The sequence below is a fragment of the Canis lupus genome, chromosome 8 (assembly GCF_011100685.1).
Source record: "Canis lupus familiaris isolate Mischka breed German Shepherd chromosome 8, alternate assembly UU_Cfam_GSD_1.0, whole genome shotgun sequence".
Lineage (NCBI taxonomy): Eukaryota > Metazoa > Chordata > Mammalia > Carnivora > Canidae > Canis > Canis lupus.
In genome coordinates, this window is record NC_049229.1 from 10,211,097 (window position 1) to 10,237,910 (window position 26,814).

The window sequence follows — 26,814 nt, forward strand, 5'->3', positions numbered from 1 at the left end:
TCCCGGTGCATGGAGCCTGCTTCTCCCTCTGCCTGTGTCTCTGCCTCTCTCTCTCTCTCTCTGTATGACTATCATAAAATAAAATTAAAAAAATCAATCAATCAATCAATCAATCAATCAATCTCTTTTATGGCCCAACATATGGTCTCTTACTAAGCACTCCATGTGCACTTTAAAAAGAATGCATTATGCAGCAGTTGAGGGAAATGTTCTATAAATTTCAGTTTGGTCATGGTAGTTAACAGCATTACCTAAATCCTCTATGTCTTCATTGATTTGTTGCTTTGTGGGTTTTTTGGTCTAAATCTATTTGGTACTAAAAGACTAATAATAAAATCTCCAACTATGTTTGTGAAATTAATGCTTTCCCCCTTTAGTTCTGTCAGGCTCTCCTTTCAGTCCTGTCAATGTCCACTTATTTTTAAGCTCTATTAGGTATACACAGATTTATGATTGCTGTGTCTTCCTGATGAGTGTACCCTTTTATTATGTAATATTCTTCTACTCAGCTGGTAATCCTCTTTCCTTGAAGTCTACTTTATGTGGTATTAAATTAACTACTCTAGTCTTATGGCTTGCAGGTTATAACTTTCCATCTGATTGCTTCAGCTTACCTATGAATTTATATTAAAGGTGTTTATCTTGTAGGTGTCATATAATTGGATTTTTTTTTTTTTTTTTTTTTTTTTTAGAAAACCATTCTGGTAATCTCTGCCTTTTAATTGGTGCCTATTGGTCTGTTAACATCTAATGTAATTATTGGATCTACCATTTTACTGTTTGCTTTCTTAGTTTGAAATAGTTTGGCCATCTTTCTCCTTTCCTACCTTCTTATTATTTAAACACTTTTTTATTTGAGCTGTATCTCTGCATTATCGATTTAGCAGTTGCTATATAGATCACAATATATATATCTTTAACAGTTTATAAGCTAGAATTAATACTGTGCCACTTGCGTTAAATATGGAAACCTTGCAACCATATAGACCCATTCCCTCAGCAATTATTCTGATTGTGATATATTTTACCTCTACATACATCATTAACCCCATAAGACAGTGGACATTCTTATCATTTGTACCTCAGTTATCTGTATCATAAAGAAATCCTTTGTATTTACACAGATAGGATTTCCAGTGTTCTTTATCTCTACCAACTCTAGTAGATTTTGATTTCCATGTGTTGACTGCAAAACTTCTGTTAGCATTCAGTATAAGCTCAGGAGCTAGCAGTGAATTACCTTAATTTCCTTTTATATGAAAATGTATTTCACCTTTATTCTTAAATATTTTGGCTGGATAAAGAATTCTAGACAGTTTTTCAAACTTTAAAGATGTTATTTCACAATCTTATACCTTCCATTATTTCTGATAGGAAGTTAGTAATACTCAGATCAATATAATTTTACATATCATGTTTAATTTTTCTCTGGCTGCTTTCAAGATATCCTCATTATCTTTGGTTTTCAGCAGTTAGGATGTATTTATGTGTGAATTCTTATACATTTATCTTATTTAGGGATCACTGAGCTTCTTAAATCTATCATCAGTTTATATCTTCCAAATTTAGGGAATTTTCAGCTATTCTTTCTTCAAATATTTTTATGTCCAATTTTCTCCTCTCCCTTTGGGACTCCATTCACCTATATGATCAGCATTTTATATTATGCCACACATCTCTGAGTATTCTGTTTGGGATTGGTGGGGGGGGGGTAAGAATTTTTTTTTTAATTTGTTTGTTTACTTATTTAAGTAATCTCTACACCCAGTGTGGGGCTTGAACTCCTGACCTCAAGATCGAGAGTAGCATGCTCTTCCAACTCAGCAAGCCAGGCACCCCTGATTCTGCTCCTTTAGAGTGTCTAATTTAAGTTGTCCTATCTTCAGATTCACGCTTTCCTTTGTTATTTCCCTTCTGCCATTTGAATAATGTTGTATTTACCAGTTCTTGAATATTCATTTGGGTTTTTTTTTTAATATAGTTGTATTCTCTGCTCAAGTGTTCTGTCTTTTCATTGTGAACATAGTCTCCGTGATTTCACTGAGGATAGTTGTCATAACTGCTTTTATACCCTTTTCTATTAATTACAGCCCATAGATCATCCATTTCACCATCTGTCTCCACTGTCTTTCCCCCTAAAGAATGGGTCTGATTTTCCTGCTCCATCATATATTAATTTTAGATTACTGAATGTTTTAGAAACAATGTTTCTTTGGAAGCTGAATTCTGATTCTCTGGAGTGCTGATCTGGGCCTTTAGCAGACACTGACCCTGATGAGACTCAGACCTCCAGGTGTGTCTCACGGGCACGGGCAACAGCCCAGTCTTGCTTCTTAATCTCGCTCATTGTGTGGTTCAGGGTTTCCCCACAGATTTGGTTAAAATTTATACATAGAATATAGGGCTCCCTCACTCTGTCCTTCTTGTTTCTAGGATTTCCTCTCACCTTCAGTGGCTTTAGTTGGCCCCACTGGCTCTCTGGTTCTTCAGGTTGAACTCACCAGTGGGAGCCTCTCCTTCCTAGTGTCTGTTCCTTCCCCACCCACTGGCTGTCAGGTGTTCTCCACTGTCTTCCAGGAGTTGGTTTTTGTATTTTGTTTAAAGTTTATAATTGCAATCCCTGGGAGTATTAGGCCAGTAGAAGTTTACCCAACCTTCCAGAATTGAAGGCCTTTCTTTTTCTTTTTAATGATGTTTTAGAAATATCAAACTAATTAAAATATATGGAGAAGTAAACTGTGAGCATTAAAGCTGCACATGAGATTTTTTTCTTGACATTTACATACTGGGTTAATATTAACTTTATTCTCAGGGTTTTTATTTTCCATTAATTGAATTTCTACCTATGTTGGTGATACTTTTTCTTTAAAGATCTACAAAACTTTAAACATTTGAAGTGGGGGTAAACGTTGAGTGAAAATTTATTCTAGATACATGCAGTGAACGAAATAAGCCTAGATTTTACCATGATTAAAGCATTCGTTTTTAAGGTGTTTACAAATATGTTTGAATGCATAAATTTCTTTTGTGATTAAAATAAAGCCATTCTTATGTTTTGTTTTAGCTGTCACAACTTGGACAAAAGTAACACAGAAGAACCTTAATATGAGAATCTACTTGGATAAATGTAAAAAGAAAAGTCAAAAGAGCCAGATGTTTTCTTCTTCATACCAGTGTCCAAATAGTGAAATTTAGAGTTAATTTTTAAGGAAATTCTATACTTAATATAATGTGTACTAATTAAAAGAATAAAGCAGTTCAGAAATAAATTTTTTAAATTGTACGTTCTCTCTCCTGTTATGTTTGATAACTGAGAAAGTAAGTACTTAGGAAGGCAAGAAAACTCTGCCTGAATATAATGTTAAATTATCAATACGATAACTGATTTATTAAGATTGAAGCCAGTGTAAAGAAATACGCAAATGTTGCTTGACTGGTTCATGAATTTCCTACATACATGCAATTTTTTTTTTCACTTGTATGCATTTTAATTGTAAAATTACCTTCCCATGGTTTTCTGGTCTCTCGTGTTGCCTGTGGACTTTGAGTACTTTTTTTTTTTTTAAGATTTTATTTATTCATGAGAATTCACAGAGAGGAGAGAGAGAAGCAGGCTCCATGCAGGGAGCCCGACATGGGACTCGATCCTGGGTCTCCAGGATCACGCCCTGGGCTGAAGGCGGCGCTAAATCGCTGAGCCACCCGGGCTGCCTAACTTTGAGTACGTTAATGTCTCTTCTTCGTCTGGCACACCTTTGTACATTTTATCACAAAATCCCTTTTTTTTTAAATGGCAACAACATCATCTAGCAAACTTCCCATAAAGTTCTAAAAAAATTTGTAAAAGTGTTCACTTTGGTTCAAACCTTCCTGTCATGCAGCAGGAAGGACTGTTGATCTTAAAACTCAAGGCAGCTACAAGATAAAAGCAAGCCAGTTGCTCCAGAGAAAAAAATTCTTAAGGCCAGAGACCCTTTCCTCCTGATAAGCCTCATCAAGAGGAATCTGTAATGTTATAGATAACATCCTAATAGATAAAACAGCAAGATTCACAAGACTGTTTCTGCACTCCCAACCCTCATGAGTCAATGCCATCATACAAAACTCAGGTCAAACAAAAGATTTCTATTTGGGTAGTGGCCTACTAATCTGACTTGGTTTGGAGTTAAAATTTCAAGTATGTTTGGGCAACTATAACAAATTACCATATGCCAGCAGCTTATACATATGTCACACAGCTTGGGAGGCTATAGGAAATCCAGCAGATCAGACATCCATCTTCTTGTATCTTCACATAATAGAGTCATAATCCCTCAATCCCCCTTTAAGAAGCACTAATCCTATCATGGGGGCTCCACCCCTGTGATCTCATCCAAACCCAATTACCTCTAAAAGGCCTCACCTCCAAATACCATTATATTGGGAGGAAGGGCTTCAACAGAATTTATAGAGAACAAATATTCGATCCATAGCACCACATCATCTGCCAAAGTTATCAAAGTGGTTTCATGCTCAGGGCTTAAGGAGACAATGTAATAGAGACAATAATGTTAATCGAGGTGGTAAATTACAGAGAAGATAAAGCAATATCCCAGTTTCCTCAGTAACAGAGAAGCTAGACTTTACGCCCATAAAAAAAATTTTTTTGGTTAAAACTACTTGAAAGACAGGAGGTGGTCACTTATGTTGTGTTTGCAGCCAAAAAAATTAAAACTAGTCTCATCAATGCATGATTTTTTTTTCAAGTTTGCCTCAAGTTCACATAAAAGATCATTGCCAGGGGATCCCTGGGTGGCTTAGCAGTTTGGTGCCTGCCTTTGGCCCAGGGCGCGATCCTGGAGTCCTGGGATTGAGTCCCACGTCAGGCTCCCGGCATGGAGCCTGCTTCTCCCTCCTCCTGTGTCTCTGCCTCTCTCTCTCTCTCTCTCTCTCTCTCTCTCTCTCTATCAATCATAAATAAATAAATAAATCTTTAAAAAATATAATTAAAAAATATATATATCATTGCCAAGGTTCTGAGATAGAAACTTTTCTGTGGGGCCTTTTAAAAAAAAGTCTCGGGCAGCCCAGGGTGGCTCAGTGGTTTAGTGCTGCCTTCAGCCCAGGTCGTGATCCTGGAGTCCCGAGATCGAGTCCCATGTCAGGCTCCCCGCACGGAGCCTGTTTCTCCCTCTGCCTGTGTCTCTGCCTCTCTCTCTCTCCCTCTCTCTCTGTGTCTCTCGTGAATAAACAAAATCTTTAAAAATAAAAAATAAAAGTCTCTGGGGAAACTTAGCCCTTTCCCAAACTGTCCACAGCCTAGCCCCATCTGTCCTAGTGTGGTTCCCCAGCAGGCCATCCACAACATGGTGAGGGTCACTGTTGCTGCTGTCTTGGGCTGGGCAGCTCAACAGGTGTATCCAGCAAGTCCCCAGCTTGGCTGATTCAGAAACCAGTTTTACTTGCCCCCAAAGGGCATTCTCAGAGGAATTGATGCCTTCCATGGTAAAATGCATACCAGGGGTAGAGGTCAGTAGGAAAGGGAAATGCTGTGCCAGGTGATTTACAAAAGTTACATCAGTCCTCTCAACAACACTAACAGGTGGAATGGCACCAATTTTATAGATGGAAACAAAGCTCACAAAGTCCTAGCTCGTACATGGTGGAGCCAAAGATAGAATGCACACCTGTCTGCTTCGAGTCCATTCTCTCCACTGCTCAAAATTGCCTGAGGAAGCAGAGGGCTTGAAGTCTTGCCAAGCCACTCCTCACTGATCAACCTGAGTCAGTCACTCTACCTTTCCTCTATGGTGGAATGAGCTGTGCAAAGTAGGGACATCCAACGCGGCCCTCAAGGTAATCAGCTCACGTGGACTAGCCAGTGCAGGATATTCAACAAAACAAACACCTCATGGGCTCATACACATCACTGGCAAGCATAGCCCCCTAAGAGAATTTGAGTAGTTAGGCATTCACTTGGGAAAGATCAGTTCACTTGGCATAGATGGGGCTCTAGAAAAAAAGGAAAAGGCAAAATAAAGGATTGAAAAGAAATTCAAAACAAAATTTGCTCTGAAACAGACTTCTGTTTCAGCTCCATCAGGTAATTTTGTCCTGTGACAAACTGTAAGACAAACTCACATCCTAGTATCTAAATTGTGAATTTTTGAATTATGCCCTTAAAACTTAAAATTTTTAGGTAATATTCAAAAGAATTTGAAGCTGGGTGTGAAGATTTAAATTCAGTTAAATATACCCAGATCATCAGACAGTGGACTTTTGCAGAAAAAATTTTTTTTAATTGTGAGGCACACAGAAACACCTAGCTATACAGGCTGATGAGAGTGTACTGATGTGACAGGTGAATAAACTGGAAACAATTTCTCATTTGTCATAGTGACCATATCAAAATAGACATAAACCAAGCAGAGAGAACTAGGAACCATTCAACTTCACTTTGTTGAATACCCTGGGTTCAACAGAATCATAGAATTTCAAAAATTAGTATCCAAAGAGATCATGAATGTTGATGAGTGTGTGTCAGACTTTAAATATTTGTAGCTGCTTTTTAAAATGGAAACCTCAGGATGGTTCTAAATTACCAAGCATCAACCCCATCAGCATGGCTCACTTTCAACAGGAATAGCTGATTGTTCTAAAAAAGCAAGCTCCATGTACCAAAATGACACGGTGTCGTTTTGTCACCAGAGACAGCCACAGGAACTCTATGATCTCCTGAAGGATTATAACTGACTGTCATGTGCTGATTTGCTTATCAGCATCATTTTCCCTGATTTCTGTCACCCCAATTTTACCTTCCTCCTCATTCACTCGTTTCAGGTGGAGCTGACGATACACCTGACAATAACAGTAATTGATAAAGGGATAGAGGAGTAGTCAAACCTAGCCAATAGAGAAACAATTAGATTCCTGCCGAGGTCATCGCTTAAAAGGCACAAGAGGGCCACTATCTGCCAGACTTAACCTGAAGGGTCTTAAAATGAGGCAATAGGTATGGCCACAAGGTACCTGAGAATGAAGACAATGCAGAGCTTCAAGATGTCCTAACGACATCTTTTGTTTTTTTGTTTTTTTATTTTTGTTTTTGTTTTTGTTTTCTAACGACATCCTTTGAACCACTGGGTCTATCATTAGTATAATGTGAGTGTTGCAGCCAGCAGCAGACACAGCCTTACAAAGAGAAATCGAACTCTAATAAAAAAATATATATATACATTTAAAAAAAGTAATAAAAGCACTAAAAAAATAAATTACACTAGAAGAAAATAAATAAAAATAAAAGAGATACAAAATCCAATGGATGATTTAAACATCCTAAAAAGCCAAAGAAATGCCACCCAGAATATAAGAAACAATGATTCTCAGACATTAAACATCAGTAAGCAAAGGAAAGTGATCCCTAAGAGAAGGAAAGCAAACAAGAGGAGTCCTGCAATTGCCCCTTCTTACTTCCTGGTGAGATTTTTTTTTCCCAGGCTTCAGCACAGGTAGTGCTGAGAGAGAGGGATCCCTGAGTTGCTGAGACAAAGTTGGGTACTTGGCAAAGTCCAGGTAGAATTCACGGGGCAGAATAATGGAGAAAAGAGAGCTACACAGGAAGAAAGTTCTAGAGATCTGCTGAGGGTCAGATGAATGCTGATGGTGCAGGTGGTGAGGAAACAACCGGAGGCTAGGGAAAGAACCTCCTACAAGGATCCCGCAGAGCAGGAACAACCTTCTTGGCTCAAATGGGGCCACGAATAGGGTCTGTTCCTATCAATCACCTCATATTTCACGGAGGACTGGCATTGTACTCCAAAGGCCTTTGCCTCGATAATAGGAAAGATTAGCCCTAGACTGAATGCTGTTCTGGCCCCACCTAACAATCCTTGAAAGCAAAACCCAAAAGGATCGAACCGTTCCAAGTAGCTTAACCATGTGCAAAAAAGCTCAAGAATAGAGGAATACAAGAGTAAGCACCCAACAAAATAAGTTTAGTGTCTCCAATCCAATCAGATCTTACCAGATGAGACACAGGGTAATAAAGCTCATTGTGAAGAGAAAACATTTTTTTTTAAAGTTTTTATTTATTTATGATAGTCACAGAGAGAGAGAGAGAGGCAGAGACATAGGCAGAGGGAGAAGCAGGCTCCTTGCACCGGGAGCCCGACGTGGGATTCGATCCCTGGTCTCCAGGATCGCGCCCTGGGCCAAAGGCAGGCGCTAAACCGCTGCGCCATCCAGGGATCCCAAGAGAAAACATTTTAATAGAAACAGACTCAGAAATGCCACAGATGACAGAATTAATTAACAAAGACATTGAAACTATTATAACTATATTCCATATATTCAAGAAGGTAGAACATTAAGATATAGAAAATATTTTTAAGGCCCAAAATGGACTTCTAGAAATGAAAGACTTCAATATCTGAGAAGAAAAAAATTGCTAGATATATCTGTAGAATAATATCATTTATAAATTGAATTCAAACCTTAAGAAGAACTGGGTTTTTCAGATTAGGTTTAATGAACAAAAGGTCAACTTTTAAAAAATGTTTATTTATTTTAAAGAGAGAGAGAGCACATGAGTAGGGGGAGGGGGAGAGCAGACTCCCTGCTGAGTGGGAAGCCCAATGTGGGGCTCAATCTCACGCCCCTGAGATCATGACCTGAGATGAAATCAAGAGTCAGACACCTAACCAACTGAGCCACCCAGGCACCCTCAGAAGTCAACTTTTTAAATAAAAATAGCTCCTAGGTACTTTTTGTGACCAAAAACTTACACTGACAGGATCAAGACACACCTGAAGCTCTTTTTTTTTCTTTCCAATTATTAATATCAGTAAGCTTACTTTTTGGCTTAAGTCAGTGTGAGAGGACTTTCTACTACTTGCGGGAAAAATAAGTCATGAAATAGTTGACAAATTCTGGACATCGATCTGACTGGTTTTGAGGAAACACAATCTATTTCAGAACTGCCATTAGGGATGCCGATGTGGACATAGATTCAGAATTGAGATGTGCCCAGAGAATATAAGCCACAAATCAAGAACTCCCTAGTCTGTTAGATACCAGAATTCTCTCTCCATTTATTTGAGAGAGAGGGAAGGAGGGCGGGGTGGCAGAGAACGAGGGAGAAACAGACTCTACTGAGCAGGCAATCCGACCCGGGGCTCAATCTCCCAGGACCCTGAGATCAGGACCTGAGCTGAAGGCAGATGCTTCACTAAGCCACCCAGGGTCCCCTAGATACCAGAATATTCATTGATTTTTATTGCTTGACAGTCTACAACTATAAACTTTTGTGAGGATAAAACTGATTAAACTGTTTTTGGACTACTTTTTGTTTGTGCTGCTGAAATATATTGCTGGGTTTGGGTTTTGTTTTTTGTTTTTATTTTTTTTAAGATTTTATTTATTCACTCATGAGAGACACCGAGAGAGAAGCAGAGACATAGGCGTTGAGAGAGGCAGGCTCCCCACAGGAAGCCCCATTCAGGCCTTGATCCCAGGACCCCAAGATCACTCCCCGAGCCAAAGGCAGATGCCCACACTGAGCCACCCAGGTGCCCCTAAAATATGTTTTAAATTGTTAATTCTGTGAGCATTTTTTAAAATTATGCAGTTCACACACAAGTTTTTGGTATCTTCTACTTTAAAAGACAAAACTCAGATTATGTAATCTTCAAGTATGCTACCATCATTAATATTCCAAAATTACAACCAAAGTACAGAAGACTAACTTATAAACATCTATTCCAATTTATAAGTTAACATATACCAAGAATCAGCAATGATCAATCGCATGGATATCTTATAAGAGGCAGAAAAGCAAAGAAGAAGAAATGAACAATTTTAAACCTCTGTTATCTGACAAGAACTTTGTTAGGTGCTCTAAACATTTAATGCTCATTTAATACTAATTTTTTTAAAAACTTAAGAAAATAGGTAATATAATCCCTGCTTTACAAATAAGGAAATACACGGTAAGAAAGAGTTCGGTTACTATCAAGGTCATTCATTGAGTAAGTAGTGGAATTTAAAATGGTCAGATCTGAGTCTAGAACCTTTTCCATTTGACATGAGGAATTAGAGGATAATAGGAATATTAGGATATTAGGAATTAAAGGATAGAAAAATAAGAGATACTTAGATACTCTGGGGATGCTAGAGTTAGAAAAACAAAAAGATTATAACTTCTCTCATTTCCCAAAAGTCTGGAGACAGTATCTGGGCTGCTTCTAGCCAGTGTATAGGAGGTTTGCCATTTTCAGAAACTAAGTTTCTAAATCATAATTCAGGGTGGTAGTTCTTAAGAAAGCCCCTCAGAAGTATGCTTTTTCTGACTAGGTTCAATTAGACCTAGGACAGACAACCCTCAGCACATGAATGCTCCTCCTCTCTATCTCCTTGCTCCAGTTAGCACATCTCTGTCCTTGAAAGAAAAAGCCATTTCCAGTACCTTTGCTAAATGTTGGTGGGTTTTTCTTGGCGGGGGGGGGGGGGTGGATGGTCAGCTGAAAATATGCCTTCATTATATAAGTTTGAATACATCCATACCATGGCACCCCACGCAGCTGCAAAAAGTCATGAGGAAACTCTTGCTGTACTACTATGGGATGGTCTAGGAGACTACAGATATATTGTTGAATTAACAACAGCAAAAAGGTGCAGAACGCTATATACAGTTTGATGCTGTATGCATACAAAAAAGAAAAGGAAAGTTATAATTGCTTATTATGTGTATATAGAGCGTCTCAGGAAGGATACACACTAAATTGGCAACTGTTTGCTTCCTGGAAAGAGAACAGGGTGCCTGGGACCAGGGATGGGAGGGAGAGGCTGAGGCTTTTCACTGTAGACCTCTTCTATGCTTAGAACTGAGTTCCAAGTATCTGCTTCATTAACAGTGAGAGGGGAAAGATCCCTCTTACTATACAAGAAGACAATAGGTAGTTTGAGCTCACAAAATCTAATCACGAGTCTGATGGAGTCTTCTCATTTCCTACTTTACTCTCTCCCTCTATAGCATGGAACACTGTTGGCTATTCCCTTGGCCTCCTTGACTTAAAATGTCAATTATACTCATTTGATTTGCCGTATGTCCCTATCATTCCTGAGATTCAGATATCCTGAATAAAAATCAGGGTAAGAGTGGTGCCTGGGTGGCTCAGTCGGTTGAGTGTTTCTTGATTTCAGCTCAGGTCATGATCTCAGGGTTGTGGGATGGAGCCCCAAGTTGAGTTCCTCCCTCAACGGGGAGTCTGCTTGAGATTCTCCCTCTGTTCCACTCGTACCCCCAAAATTAAGAAACAAATCTTTTTAAAAATCAAGCTAAGAAAGTGTCACTGGATTTGTCATAGAACACTTTGTACAGTACAGCTCATTTCACTCTATCTTGACATGAGTGAAAAATCAAGAACAGGTATTCAATACTACCAAGGTTGTTGCTAGTGTTTGTATCAAAAAATATTAATCCCCAACAGAGCGTCTGGAGCCAGCGGCCTAAATTCAGCCGCAGCCTCAACTCAGTGATTGTGTGGCCCCAGGCGGGCTATTTAATTTCTGTCAACTTCGCTGTCCTTGTCTCTAAAAGCAACTTCATAAAAGTGCTGTGCAGATTAAATGACATCTCTGAAAGGGCCTTTACGGGGTCTGAAGCTCAGTGCAAGTCAAGTACAAGCAAGAGCTTCACCCCAAGTTCAAAGGGCAGGACTGTGCGTTCCATTCAGGAGGCTGCTAATTTGTGCAGGCAGAGATCTTGACAGCTGCAAGGTGCCGTGGGTTGTTTTGGAGTGGGCCTCACAGGCAAGAACCCAGGAGCTGCCCCTCAGTGCCACCATCTTTGGGCTCAATGTGGCTGCATCAGAGACACCCCAAGACCTTTCTAAAGACTGACATCCGGGATCCCTGGGTGGCGCAGCGGTTTGGCGCCTGCCTTTGGCCCAGGGCGCGATCCTGGAGACCCGGGATCGAATCCCACGTCGGGCTCCCGGTGCATGGAGCCTGCTTCTTCCTCTGCTTGTGTCTCTGCCTCTGTCTCTCTCTCTGTGTGACTATCATAAATAAATTTTAAAAAAATAAAAATAAAAAAAAAAAATAAAGACTGACATCCCTGTTGTTCAAAAGGCTGCCATGACACAAGCTCTAGGGCTTGGGTGTACAGTTCTGTAGACAGCAAGGCGAGATTCTGTACCCCGTTCTGCACCTCTGCCAGCTGCTGGAAGTTGGGGTCAAAGGTGCAGCCCTACGTATACAGAATCATATTCCTCCAGTTAGGGAGGAAGGTCTCCCTTACTAGCCTCTGTGTATGCAGCAGTTCAAACAGCTCATCTTGGAATACCACAAAATGTCCCAGGTTGTCTCCAAGCTGTAGTAACAGGAAGGGAAGGAAATAAGTCAACCAATTTTCTCCTTCCTCAGGTGCCATCTGTGATTTGCTCCGAGTCCCTCCTGGCACAGAGTCTGGATGTGATCAGCCCCGTGTGGTCTGCGTGTGGGTGATGCATGCCAGCCGCCACCTCTCCCTTGGCTACCCATGGGAACAAATCTGCCAGGGTCTACACCCCGTGTATCTGCCTTGGCGTGGACTCTGAATCCTGACGTGCCATCAAGAGCCTGCTCCAGGGTCTCAACAAAGACCAGGATTCAGCCTTATAATCCCTGGCACTTAGGCTCCCTGAATTCAGAGAAATGTTTGATGGCAAACAACTATCATGCTGACATCAGAGCAGATCCAGCCCCAGAGACAATCCTTTGGCTCCAGAACACGTGATGCTCAGGTTTCTAATAAATTGCTTGCGTTTGGGAGGAAAGCAATCCGAAGGTGAGAGTGAAGGAGACCACTTCGAATCTGAAGCTGGTAAAAATAAAGATAATAGTTTTCAAAGAGTAGAAATCAACTCCTGCCTGAAAGGGACCTTTATCCTCTGTCCTGTCCTCTTTGGGCATCAACTCTTCTCACCTGGTATTTGCTTTCCCTCCTCCACCTCCTCATAGATCCAAGCTTCATAACAAAAGAGAACTCCACAGTTGAAAGATTTATCCCAAATACATACAGAAACTAGATGCCCAGGGATAAGCAAGATTAAAAGAGCTTATCTGAATTGCTTTTAAATATTCCAATTTGTGTTCTATCTGGGGGTCCTCATCCACTCTCATTAAGGAGCAATAGCAATGGATCATTTGACCTCAGGCTATGTCCTCATCTCTGCATATCCAGACTGTAGGTCCTGTTTTCCAAAGCTGTAATGAAATTATTTCATTTTAAAAGAAAGAAAAAAGAGAGGATGATAATAAGTGAACAGAACACATCAGGCTTTGGGAGCCCTTGCCTTATTATTCTCTTACATAAAACCTTCTAAAGTTATCAACATTTTTCTTAAAGATTTTATTTAATTATTCATGAGAGATGGAGAGAGCGAGGCAGACATAGGCAGAGGGAGAAGCAGGCTCCCTGTGCAGAGCCTGATGTGGGACTTGATCCCAGGACCCCAGGATCATGACCTGAGCCGAAGGCAGATGCTCAATCACTGAGCCACCCAGGCGTCCCTGAAACTACAAAATTAAAGCCATTCAGAATTGAAGGGGACCCCGAGTGGCCTCGAGGAGAGAAGCTTCACTAATTCTCCTAAAGTCTTCCATTCACAAGGCAACTGTGAACCCTGACACAGTATTTATAGGAGTTCCACTTACTGAGAATCATCTCTGTGGAGTAGCATGGGTAGTCCTGAAGAGCAGCCTCCACAAATGTAATAAATAGTTCTGCCGGCATCCTTGCAGATAAAGGCACCTGCCACCATGAGGAGAAAACACTAGGAAAGCTTCGTCATCACGAGAAGACGCCGGCATCAGATTGCAGCCAACCTTCCTGTTGCTTATCTGCTGTTTCCTCCGGTGGGTGCCCCATGTACCTGAGGAAGGGGCCCCTGGTCATCAGCATCACAAGCCACAGCGGGGCTCAGCAGTTCGCTCACATTAAGTTTCAGTGGAGATGTTCAGTTGGGTACAAAGGAGAACAGAACAAGGAAAATCAAAATGCCCTGCAAAAGTTCTGCCTATTATTACCTGCGCAGTCCAAGGTTGATTTATTTCCCCTTAAGAAGCTTGTGCCTTGGGTGCCTGGGTGGCTCAGTCCGTTAAGCTTCTGCCTTCCACTCAGGTCATGATCCCAGGGTCCTAGGATCGAGTCCCTTCTCTCTGTCCCTCCTCCCCCTCATAGTGTGTCTCTGTCTCTCTCTTTCTCTCTCTTGCAAAATAAAATCTTTCTTTAAAAAAGAGGAGCTTATGCCTCTTGCTGAAGTTATAAAAGCTTGACACAAGTCACTTAAACATCCTTGAAAATATCAAGTATGATGAGCAACCAGCAAGAGTGGTGGCAGTTATTTCAAAATACTGATTATATATGTGTATGTGTCCATGTGTGTATAACATAATATGTGTGTATATTCTGGACATTATATATATACAAACTTATTATCTATAATATTTATATGTTAGAAATATATTAAATACATAATATGAATATATTTTTATACACACACACAGGAGATAGGATAGTGGGATGTTTAATTTTGTGTCAGCTTGATGGTACCACACAGTGTCCAGGTGAAATATTGTTTCTGGATGTGTTTTTGAGGGTGTTTCCTGATGAGCTTACATTTGAGTCTGTGGGCCCAGCAAAGCAGACCGCCCTTCCCTTTGAGGGTGTGTATCATCTAATTCATTGAGTTGTGGACAGAATAAGGGGTGGAGGAAAGAGGAATTTGCCCTATTTTCTTCCTGCCTGCCTTCTCGTCCCTGCCTCCTTGTGCTGGGACACGGGTCTTCTCCTGCCCTTGGACTGAGACTCACACCATTGGCTCCCCTGGTTCTCAGGCCTTCAGACTCAGACTAGAATTCTGCCCTAGGCTTTCTAGCATTTCCAGCTCGCGGACAGCACACTCTAGGACTTCCCAGCCCCCATAATCATGTAAGCCTAGTCCTCAAAATAGATCTCCCATTACACATGTGTTTACATGTATAGATACACATTCATGCTGGAATATATCACATGTAGATATATAAGGATATATATACTTATAAGGATATAGGAATATTCGGTTTCCTATTTCTCTGAGAACTCCAACACAGAGACACTAGATAAACTGGATGGCTAGATGGATAGAGTAGGTTAGACAGACAGAACCAGAGAGCAATAATTTTAAAGTAGCCTGGGCAGCAATAAAAATAATGATTGTCAGGACTCCTGGGTGGCTCAGTGGTTGAGTGTCTGTCTTCAGCTTGGGTTGTGATCTCAGGGTCCTCGGATCAAGTCCTGCATCAGGCTCCCCACAGGGAGCCTGCTTCTCCTTCTGTCTATGTCTCTGTCTCTGTCTCTGTCTCTCTCTCTCTCTCTCTCTCTCTCTCATCTCTCATGAATAAATAAAATCTTAAAAAAAATAATAATAATGATTGTAACCACCACTGACTGAGCCTCTTCCCATGCTGAGAACTGGCCAAGCACTTTACATACAAACCTGGGGCTGCAGCCATGTGGGGAGAGGACTGAAAGGCCCTGCTGTGGACTTAAAGCATCACCATCCTTCAAGAGCTCTACTGCATCCATGACACAGCCACAACAGCTATGTTCTTTTTTTTTTTCTTGAGATTTTATTTATTTATTCATGAGAGACACGGAGAGAGAGGCAGAGACACAGGGAGGAGAGAAGCAGGCTCCCTGTGGGGAGCCCGATGTGGGACTCGATTCCAGAACCCCAGGATCACACCCTGAACCAAAGGCAGACGCTCAGCCACTGAGCCACCCATGCATCCCAACAGCTGTTTTCAGTATCGAACACCGTCTCAGTTTTCTCTGAGCCACATGACAGAGAACTGAATCCCTTAACATTGCTTGTATTTAGATGTGGGTGAGGACAAGGACAAGAGTGAAGAGAAGCCACTGGAGGAAGATCATCACCAGTAAAGGGGGAAGAACTAGGGTTGATTTCATGAAGTCCTGATACTAAAGAGAGAAGACTATGACACTAGAGTCACAATGAGTCCTCACTGACCTTTTGGAGACTGAACCCTCCTTGATCCATGAAGCCTGGCCACAGATGTTCCTAGGCTCCATGGGCCTGGCAACAGGATTGTTATCTTGGTCTGTATGAGTCCTCACAGTGAAGCCACCTAATCTTTTAAGACCATCAAAAGAATTATTACTGGTTTTATTTTATTTTATTTACCTGAGAGAGAGAGAGAACACGGACGGAGAGGGAGAGGCAGACCCCCACTGAGCGCAGGGCTCGATCCCAGGACCATGGGATTATGACCTGATCCAAAGGCAGACGCTTAACTGACTGAGCCACCAGGCGTTCTTAAGGGTTATACTGTTAAACTATCAACCAACCAAGGTCAGTTTCTAGTTCAATGAAATCTGAATTATTTGAGGAATGATCACTTCTTCCAATACAACCTCGAGACCGCATTGGCAGGGCGGGAAGCAGACAGTGCTGCAGACACTGTGTTTCATGGGGAACGTCTGGCCTGGCTTCTCCGTGCTGGTCTTGCCTTGTTGCTGGTCCTGGTCCTCGTCCCAAATCTCACAAGCACTTCTCTTTAGCCTCAGTATCTCTACCAACTTATCCACACTCGCGGCCTTACTTCCTTTCTGACAATGAGATTCTGATCCTCCTGGAGTTGAGAGGCAAAAAACACTGATTTTAAAAAGGGGGAAAAAAATGTATCACATTGACCAGAGCCTTCCACGGCCATCTCTTTCTTGCACACATTACCAAGTCTTCGTTGACTTTTGTCTACTTCCCTCAGCCAATCTACGACCAAACAAAAGCCACAGTGGTCTGGCCTCCTTTCCAGGGACTGCCGAAAACCTCAGGCCAGCCCAGGTTTGTCTGTGGGGGGGGTTACCCTCTTTCGAATGTTAACAGATGGGATGCTCTGAGGCACACCGCTGGCCTTAATCGAAAATCATTTTGTGTTTTTCTCATGCCTGGGACTTTGGATGGCTATGGGCCTAGGGAGATTTCAGTGACCCCTTAGCCTGGACTCAGATCTGTTGCTGTTATTAGGAAGGCCTGAAGATATGTAAAACTTGATTTTGAAGAAGATACTATTTCTTCGGGTGTGAAAAATGCTTTGCGTTAGTTTAGGTCTGTTAACATATTATTCGTAGGAGTCCCTCTCCACCAGGCCAGATCTTCCAATGCCTGTTACAGAATCTAAGTGCTAAAGGTTCACAATATATACACTTCCCTACTCACTAAGCCATAAGGTGTTACCCAGTACAAAATCAAAGTTTTAGTCATCTCGGTCTCCCCCCCACCCCCACCCCCCGCCTACTAGCATGAGGCCTGATATTTGAAAAAGGCTCAGGAATCATGAGGGAAGGAGAGTGGAAGGGGTGAGAGGGTGGCACGAATGAAAGCATTTTAGGACCAGACATCGAAATTATATGCTTGATATTATAAAATCTCCTGAACACACCCATCATGGAGAGGAAGCACAAGCTGTCCTCACTTTTCCTGACCACTACAGTTTTTTCTCAGGTCAAATTATCCTTTGAACCTGTACATTCTGTCACATTAGGGAAAAAAAAAATGAAATCATCAAAGTCCTCAGCCAGCCTCCACGTAGGACCAGGACTGACCTGTTTGTGCTAACAATGTGGCTATTCTCTTCGTGTTTTTAAGGAAATGTTTGGAGATGTCACTGGGCTGTGTGGTCTAACTGGGTGTCCTCTTAGATGTCATCCCACTGAGAGTTATTCTAGAACAGTGCTACTCTGGCTATAATAAGTACATGAGTTACTTTTAAGCTAAAATTTAAATGTTAAATTATGTAGCTAAAGCTTCTATTTAAAAAAGTGACTTGTACTAGCCAAACAAGGTCTATTTTAAGAATTGGCAACATCATTATCTATGTTTTCCAATGTGCTTGAAATTGTACATACTGTGCTTTCAACTACTTCACTGAAGTTCAAAATCAACATTATTAACATGCAAAACAAAAACTAATTTTTACTGAGAAGATTTCCACAGAAGTCAGGTGTCTATGAATTGGATTTCCAGCAGAAATGACCTTGGTGAGGTGAGCAATGATAACTTTTGGCTAACAGCAGGATGACATGATAGGTAAAGTTACCTCTAAGTTGGCAGAAAGTCAATATAATTTATCCTGAAAAGAATTCTAATTTCTCACAAGTGAAGGACAAGTAGATCACCCTCATGGACTTTATACTCTAGAAAGAGGACACAACATAAATAATAAATTTGATAAATTACCTATTATATAAAAAGATTATATAATTCTATTGGAAAAAGAAAAAGTTCTACAAGGTCAGGGATGGGAAATGGGTTTGGGAAGAGTAGTATTAAATGGTCCAGGGCTGGCTTTGTTGACAAAGTCAGAGTTGAGAAGAGACTTGAAGGAGATGAAGCTTTGAAGAAATGCTTTGAGATTTCTTCAAAAAAGAAACCTTCCACCATGACCTCAGCATACAGGATCAAGTGGCCCTCCAGGATTCCAGTAGAGACACAGGGGCTAAGGACAAGAAGGCAAACAGTCCTAGCATTTTTCTGCTCTTCATCAGGGTGAGACGCTGGTGCAGTTCCACATCAACTATTTAGCAATGTTCCCAACCATGCACATCAGTGGTAGTGAGCTTGTATGCAAGCATGTGTTCCAATGACAAAGTCCCTTCTCTTTCTACTGGCCCTGCCTGCATCTCTAGTATTTTGGGGTCCCTAGCATCATCCTCCATGGACAACTATAAGGGAAGCTTTATATTAGGGTCATTCTTTTTTTAAAATATTTTATTTATTTATTCATGAGAGACACACAGAGAGAGGCAGAGACATAGGCAGAGGGAGAAGCAGGGTCCCTGCAGGAAGCCCAATGCAAGACTCAATCCCAGGACCCCAGGATCATGACCTGAGCCAAAGGCAGATGCTTAACTACTGAGCCACCCAGGTATCCCTATACTAGAATCATTATATGAATTTCTATATCCATATTTGAGATATAGTAATGGCAGTAAAAACTGGAATCAGGACTTGTTTCCATATTTACAAAACTGAACTTTCATCTGAGAAGTCTACCACTGAACAGACTTAAACCATACTCACAATTGATAATAAGTAGATCAAGTGATCACCCAACACTATATGTCTTAGGCAATTTAGGCTGCTATAACAAATTACCATAGGCTGGTAGCTTAAACAACTAATATTTATCTCTCACACTTCTAGAGGCTGGGAAGTCTGAGATCAAAGTGCCAGCAGATCCAGTGTCTGACAAGGGCCCTTTTCTGGTTGGCAAATATCCATCTTCTTGTTGTATCCACACATGGTGGAGAGCAAAGGAGGAAACAAGCTCTCTCTCATCTTTTCTTATAAGGGCACTAATCCCATTCATAAGGGCCCAACCCTTATGACTTAATTATCTCCCAAAGGCTCTACTACCTAATACAATTATGTAGAGAGTTGAGATTTCAACATATGGATTTGGGGCGGGGGAATACACTCAGCCTATAACACTATAAAAATCATTTTTAACAATATTATTAATGTAGATTGACTGCAAGTCTATAAATGTCTATATACTTCAGCCTTCATTATATTACACATTCAGTTGTTGCTTGTGCTTTCAAATTTTAAAAAACCATTGCTCAAGTTCTCATTTCTCTTTGAGTATCCATGAGGGCTGCCAAATATCCGGTTAACCTTAACCCAAACCCCAGTGCCATGGGCTGAAAGAGTCAAAGGCCTTCCATGTCTCTCTAGATATTCCTGTAATTTAATCCCTCTGATTTCATATCCCCTGGTCTTCCCTCACTGCCCTCTCCAACCCATGTGCATTCAGAGCCCAGCTCCTACACTGGGTGCATGTGGTAAAACACACTATAATAAAATTTACTATATTGGAATGTACCATCAATTGGCACTATTCACAATGGTGTACAACTGTCATCACTATCTGGTTCTAGTTTTCATCACCCCAGACAGAGACCTCATAATCATGAAGCACTTGCTCTGCAACCACTACTATACTTTCTGTCTCTATGGATTTGGCTCTCCTGGATATTTCATGGAAGTGAAATGATATACTATGTGGCCTTCTGTGCCTGGCCTCTTTCACTTAGCACAGTGTTTCCACAGTTCGTCCATGTTGGGGCATGTCTCAGTATTCCATTCCTTTCAATGGCTGAGTAATATTCCCCACCATATGGATATATCACATTCTATTCATGCGTTCATTCACCAATAGACCTATGGGTTATTTCCACCTTTTGGCTACCATGTATAGTGCTAGTATAAACATTCATTTGCCAGTTTTTTGTTTTCAATTCTTTCTTACATTAATTTTTGTTTCTTTTTAAGGCCACTCATTCCAAGTATGACAGGAAGCTGGTAGGTTTCCTAATGATGTGGGAGATGGTGAAGCAGTCAAGAGGAGTCACATTACAAAGTGAGCTGCCTTCCCTCATCTCTCTGGCTCCAGATCTGGGTCTCCTACAGGCGCCAGGGACAAACCTCCCGTCTTTTCACTCCTATTTGTTCTCTTCCCAGTGAGGTCCCTTGAGGTCTCTTTTTTTTTTTTTTTTTTTTAACCCAAGAAAATTTGTCAAGGAAATTCTTCTAAACAAAATAGGCTTCTTGCTGAAAGGAATTCTGCTAAATATAATTTTCTTCATCTTGTTACATAAGGACCTACACATAGGAAATAAGCTGATAAACCCTAGAAGCCAGAAAGCACATCTCATCATGGTTTCCATATGATGAGGGTAAAGACACTGAGCAGAGGTCATTTCTGCCCTTTAGGTAACCCATTAGTTAACTGGGTACTAATAGGCAATGGAACTGGGACCTAAATCAAGAAAAATATCTTTGTGGAATGTAACATAAATAGAAAGTAAAAGAGTAGGAAGCTCTCAAACAAATCAAAACATATGTATCACTCTTTTCCCTACAGAACACCAAGAGGTAAGTCAAGATCACCAGAAAATCTAGAATCTGGCTAAAATCAAAATGCAAGAGTTAGCTTGACACAGCCAGTGGAAACATTCCAACAATTGAACATAGAACAACAAGTCAATCTCAACAGTGGCTGTACTAGCAAGAAAGAAAACAGAACAATTTTTCGGTTGAGTTACAAAATATTTGCTGATGCCTACTATATGCCAGATGCTGTATGAAGCTCTAGGGGAGTCACACTCAGCCCATCCCTCAAAGGATTCCCATTGAGGAGAGAGAGAGAGAGAGCCATCTAGACAAACAATTTTAAGGTTATAGGCTACTAGACTGAAAAGATATTAATGAAAAATGTAGACAAGTATAGGGATGATAGCAGAACAGGCACATTGCACCACACAAGAGAACTGTTGATTATACATAAGCCTTTTTAACTTCATCTCTTCTAGCTCTTCTGTTGCAGTCTTATTTCAAGCCCTCATGACTCTCATTTCATCTCCTGAATGTATTTGCTAATGGCTCTTTCAGACTCCTCAGCTCTCCTCCCTGCAGTCTGCCCTCCACTCTCACCTCGCTTACTCACACAAAATTTAAATCTGGTAATAATGACCATTCACTGACCATTTTCTAGCATCAGGAATTGTTCACCATTTTACATTACGTCATTCAATCCATCCTTTACAAATGAGGAAACTGAATGACAGAATTGATAATTTGCTCAAGATCACTGAGCTAGTAAAATTAATAAGCTAAGTGGTACAGCTGAGATTCAAAACCAGTTGTGTCTGAACTCTTTTGCTTAACTATTGCCATATATTGCCTCCTTTAGCAGCCAAAATTCTTGATATGTAAACTGATTTAAACAGAGAAGGGTTTTATTTTAAAAAATATTAAGCATAGTCCTAATTCTACTTAAGATATAGAAAATGACAAGATACCCTAACAATATGAAAACTGAATGATTTAGAATATAAAATTTTTCCTTTCGTTGAGATAATCAGATCACAAAATTCTCATAAAAGCTGCAGATAGAGAATATACATTGAAAAAAGCCCTCCAGGATCCAGGGCAACTTACTACACATAGGTCATAGCAACTTACTACCAGAAGAATTTTAAGTCTGTGGGATATCACAGGTAAACATACAAACAACAAAACTGAAGCCATCCACACTTCTGATTAGACTAACCCAACTCTCCACAGTAATGGACTGATAGAATAAAACATGTACCTATTTCTGGTTTATCTCATTCTCTACTGCGCTATCCACAATGTCCAGCATCCGGTGAAAAATTACAGGGGCAGCCCAGGTGCCTCAGTGGTTTAGCACCGCCTTCAGCCCAGGGCCTGGTTCTGGAGACCAGGGATTGAGTCCCACATTGGGCTCCCTGCATGGAGCCTATTTCTCCCTCTGCCTGTGTCTCTGCCTGTCTCTCTCTCTCTCTGTGTCTGTCATGAATAAATAAATTTTTAAAAATTACAAAACATAGTCATACCTCAGATACTGTAGGTTCAGTTCCAGACCACTGCAAAAAAGGGAATATCCCAATGAAGTGAGTCAAATGAGTTTTTTGGTTTCCTAGTGTGTATAAAAGGTATGGTTACACTATATTATAGTCTACTAAGTGTGCAATAGCATTATGTCTAAAAAATACCTTCATAAAAAAAAACCATTGCTAAAAAACTTTATTGCTAAAAAATGCACCTTTTCACTGGTGAAGGGTCTTGCCTCAATATTAATGGTTGTGATGGATCAGAGTGATGATTGCTGAGGTTGGGATGGCTGTGGCAATTTCTTAAAATAAAACAATGAAGTTTGTGAGTTTCCTTCCACAAGTGATTCTCTATAGCACGAGATGCTATTTCATAACATTTTATCCACTGTAGAACTCCTTTCAAAATTGGAATCAATCCCCTCAAATTCTGCTACTTATTTATCAACCAAATTTGTATAATATCCTAAATCTTTTGTTGTCATTTCAGGAGTCTTCACAACATCTTCACTAGGAGTAGATTTCTATCTCAAGAAACTACTTTATTTGCTCATCCATAAGAAGCAACTACTCATCTGTTCAAGTTTTATCATGAGATTGCAACAATGCAGTGACATCTTCAAGCTCTGTTTCTAATTCTAGCTCTCTTGCTATTTCCACCACATTTGCAGGTACTTCCTCCAGTAAAGTCTTAAACCCCTCAACATCATCTGTGAGGGTTGAAATTAACTCCTTCCAAACTCCTTTAAATGTTAATATTTTGACTTCTTCCCATGAATTATGAATGTTCTTCATGGCATCTAAAATAGCAAATCCTTTTTTAAAAGGTTTGCAAATTCAGTTTTCCCAGATGCAGCAGAGGATTCACTGTCTATGGCAGCTATCACCTTACAAAATACATCTCTTAAATAATAAGACCTGAAAGTCAAAATTACTCCTTGATTCATGGGCTACATAATGCATGTATTAGCAAGCATGAAAACAACATTCATCTCATTCTACATCTTCATCAGAGCTCTTGGGTCACCTGAAGCATTATCGATGAGAAGCAGTATTTAGAAAGAGTTGGATTTGTTTATTTGTTTGTTTTTGAGCAGTAGGTCTCAACAGTAGATTTAGAATACCCAGTAAACCATGTTGTAAACAAAGTGTACCATCCAGGCTTTGTTGTTCCATTTATAGAGCACAGGTAATATAGAGTTAGCATAATTCTTAAGAGCCCTAGGATTTTTGGAATGATAAATGAAACTGGCTTCAACTTAAAATCACTAGCTGAATTACCCTATAATAAGACAGTCAGCCTATTCTTTAAAGCTTATTTGAAGAAATAATAGCTGAAACTTTCCCTAGCCTGGAGACATCCAGGTTCAGTCATCACAGAGAGTTCCAAACAAGGTGAACCCAAGGAAGCCCACACATGACATATAATAGTTAAAATGTCAAAGATTAAAGATAAAGAGAGAATTTTTAAAGCAGCAAAGAGAAGTGATTAGTTGCACATAGGAGAAACCCTATAAGGCTGTCAGCTGATTTTTCAGCAAAAACTTTGCATGGCAGGAGGGAATAGTATGAAAATATCCAAAGTGCTGAAAGGGGGGAAAAAAAAAACCCTATAACCAGGAATACTCTAACTGGCAAAGTTATAATTCAGAATTGAAGGAGAGAAAAACAGTGTCACAGATGACCAAGTTAAGTTTATCTCCACTACCCTGATCTTACAAGAAATGTTAAAGAAAATTCTTTAAGTGGAAAATAAAGGTAATAATTAGAAGTAAGAAAATAATGAAAGGAAAGGAGATTCACAGAATAAAAAGCTGGAATAGGCAACATTATACATCAAACAGGGAGGCAAGGAGTAAAAATGAGGTTCTTTGAAAATGTGTTCAACTTAGACCATCAACTTAACATAGACTGCCATATACTCAGGATGTTATATGTGAACCTCATGGTAACCACAAACCAGAAACCTATAGTAGATACACAATAAACAATTAGAAAGCAAGCACACTACTATAGAAAGTCATCAATTACAAGGAAAGAAAGCAAGAGAAGAAGAAACAAAGAAGAACTACAAAAGCCAATAGAAGATAATTAACACAATGGCAACAAATACCTACCAATTATTACTTTAAATGTAAATGGTCTAAATGTTCCTTTTGAAAGACTAACAAGAGACAAAGTACACTAAATAATAAGGGATCAATCAAACAAGAAAATTTAACAATTATAAATATTTATGCACCCTACATTGGAGCACCTAAGTATATGAAGAAAATCTTAACTGACATAAAAAGAGAAATTGACAATAATACAGGTGGACTTGAGCAGGTGGACTTCCCAGGTGGACTTAATAAATACATATAGAACATTCCATCCAACAACAACAACAACAGGACATTCATTCTTTTGAGGTGCACATGGAACATTCTTAAGGATAGATTACATGTTAGGCCACAAAACAAGTCTCAATGAATTTAAAAAGATGAAAATCATATCAAGCATCTTTTCCAACCACAATGGAATGAAACTAGAAATCAATTACCAAAAAAAAAAAAAAACAAAAAAACTGGAAAAACACAAATACGTGGAAGCTAAGGCACACGCTACTAAACAGCCAATGGGTCAATGAAAAAAAATTCAAAGGATATCAAAAAATACACGGAGAATTATGAAAATGAAAACACAATAGTCCAAAATCTTTAAGATGCAGTGAAAGCCACACTAAGACATTTAGAGCAACAAAGGCCTACCTAAAAAAAAAAAAAAAAAAAAAAAAAAAAACACACCAGGAAAAATCTCAAACAATCTAATCTTACACCTAAGTGAACTACAGAAGGGACAAACAAAGCCCAAGGTTAGTAGAAGAAAGGAAGTAATACAGATCAGAGGGAAAATAAATGAAATAGAGATTTAAAAAAATAGAAAAGATCAATGAAACCAAGAGCTGTTTTTTTGAAAAAAATTAAACAAAATTGATAAACCCTTAGCCATCCAAAAAAAAACAAAACAAAACAAAACAAAATAGAGAAGACCCAAATAAATAAAATCAGAAATGAAGAAGTACAACCAACATCACAGAAATATAAAGGATTATAATACTACAAAAAATTACATGCCAAATAATTAGACAATTATATGCCAAATAATTAGACAACCTACCAAATGTATAAATTCCTAAGAACATATAATCTTCCAGAACTAAATCAGGAAGAAATGGAAAATCTAAACATATCAATTAGTAGTAATGAAATTGAATCAGTAATGAAAAGCTCCAAGGGGCGTCTGGCTGGTCCAATTGAAGAGCATGAAACGCGTGATCTCAGGGCCATGAGGTCAAGTTCCATGTTGGGTGTAAAGATTACATACTTATACACATACATACAGACATACACACACAAAATTTTTAAAAAACAACAACTCCTAAACAAAAGTCCAGGACCAGATAGATTCACAGGAGAATTATACCAAGTATTCTTTTTTTTTTTATACCAAGTATTCAAAAATAGTTAATAGCTATTCTCCTCAAACTATTCCAAAAAGGAGAAGAGTAAGGAATGCTTCCAAATATGTTCTACGAGTCCCGCATTATCCTGATATCCTGATATCCAAAACCAGACAGACACGACAAACAAAGCAAACTATGGGCCAATATCACTGATGAACATAGATGTAAGAATCCTCAACAAAATATTAGCAAATTAAATTCACCTATACATTAAAAGGATCAATGGGGTGCCTGGGTAGCTCAGTCAGTTAAGAATCTTACTCTTGATCTCAGTTCAGGACTTGATTGCAGGGTCATGAGTTCAAGCCCTGCATTGGGCTCCATACCCAGCATGAAGCCTACTTTAAAAAAAAAAAAAAAAAGGATAATTCACCATAATTAAGTGAGATTTATTCCAGGAATGTAAGAATTGTTCAATATCCACAAATAAATCAAGGTGACATATATTAACAAAACGAAAGATAAAAATCGTATGATCATCTCAATAGATGTGGAAAAGCATTCGACAAACTTCAACATCTTTGTGATTAAAACTCTCCACAATGTGAGAAACTTAAGGGCCACATAGAAAAATTATATAGCTAACATCAGGTTCAATGGTGAAAAATTGAGAACTTTTCTTCCAAAATCAGAAAGACAAGGATCTCCACTCTTGCCACTTTTGTTCAACATAGTACTGAAAGTCCTAGCTACAGCAATCAGACAAGATATAAAAGGCATCCAAATTGGTAAGGAAGAAGTAAAACTGTCACTATTTGCAGATACCATGATACTATAGAGAGAAAACTCTAAAGAGTCTACCAAAAAGCTATTAGAGCTGATAAATAAATTTAGTTTCAGGCTACAAAATTGATGCACAGAAATCTGT

General features: G+C 39.6%; 1 protein-coding gene across 4 annotated transcripts in view; it reads left to right on the plus strand.

Annotated features, from left to right (window-relative positions):
* Nucleotides 1-3,283, plus strand: part of SCFD1 (sec1 family domain containing 1) — a 106,378-nt gene extending 103,095 nt beyond the window's left edge. For all 4 annotated transcript variants that reach the window (XM_038544391.1, XM_038544393.1, XM_038544392.1 and 1 more), the window contains one exon: nucleotides 3,065-3,283. In XM_038544391.1, the coding sequence (XP_038400319.1) occupies nucleotides 3,065-3,088 (24 nt within the window). In that variant the 3' untranslated portion in view covers nucleotides 3,089-3,283. The remainder of the gene's footprint in view (nucleotides 1-3,064) is intronic.
* The last annotated feature ends 23,531 nt before the right edge of the window (nucleotides 3,284-26,814 follow it).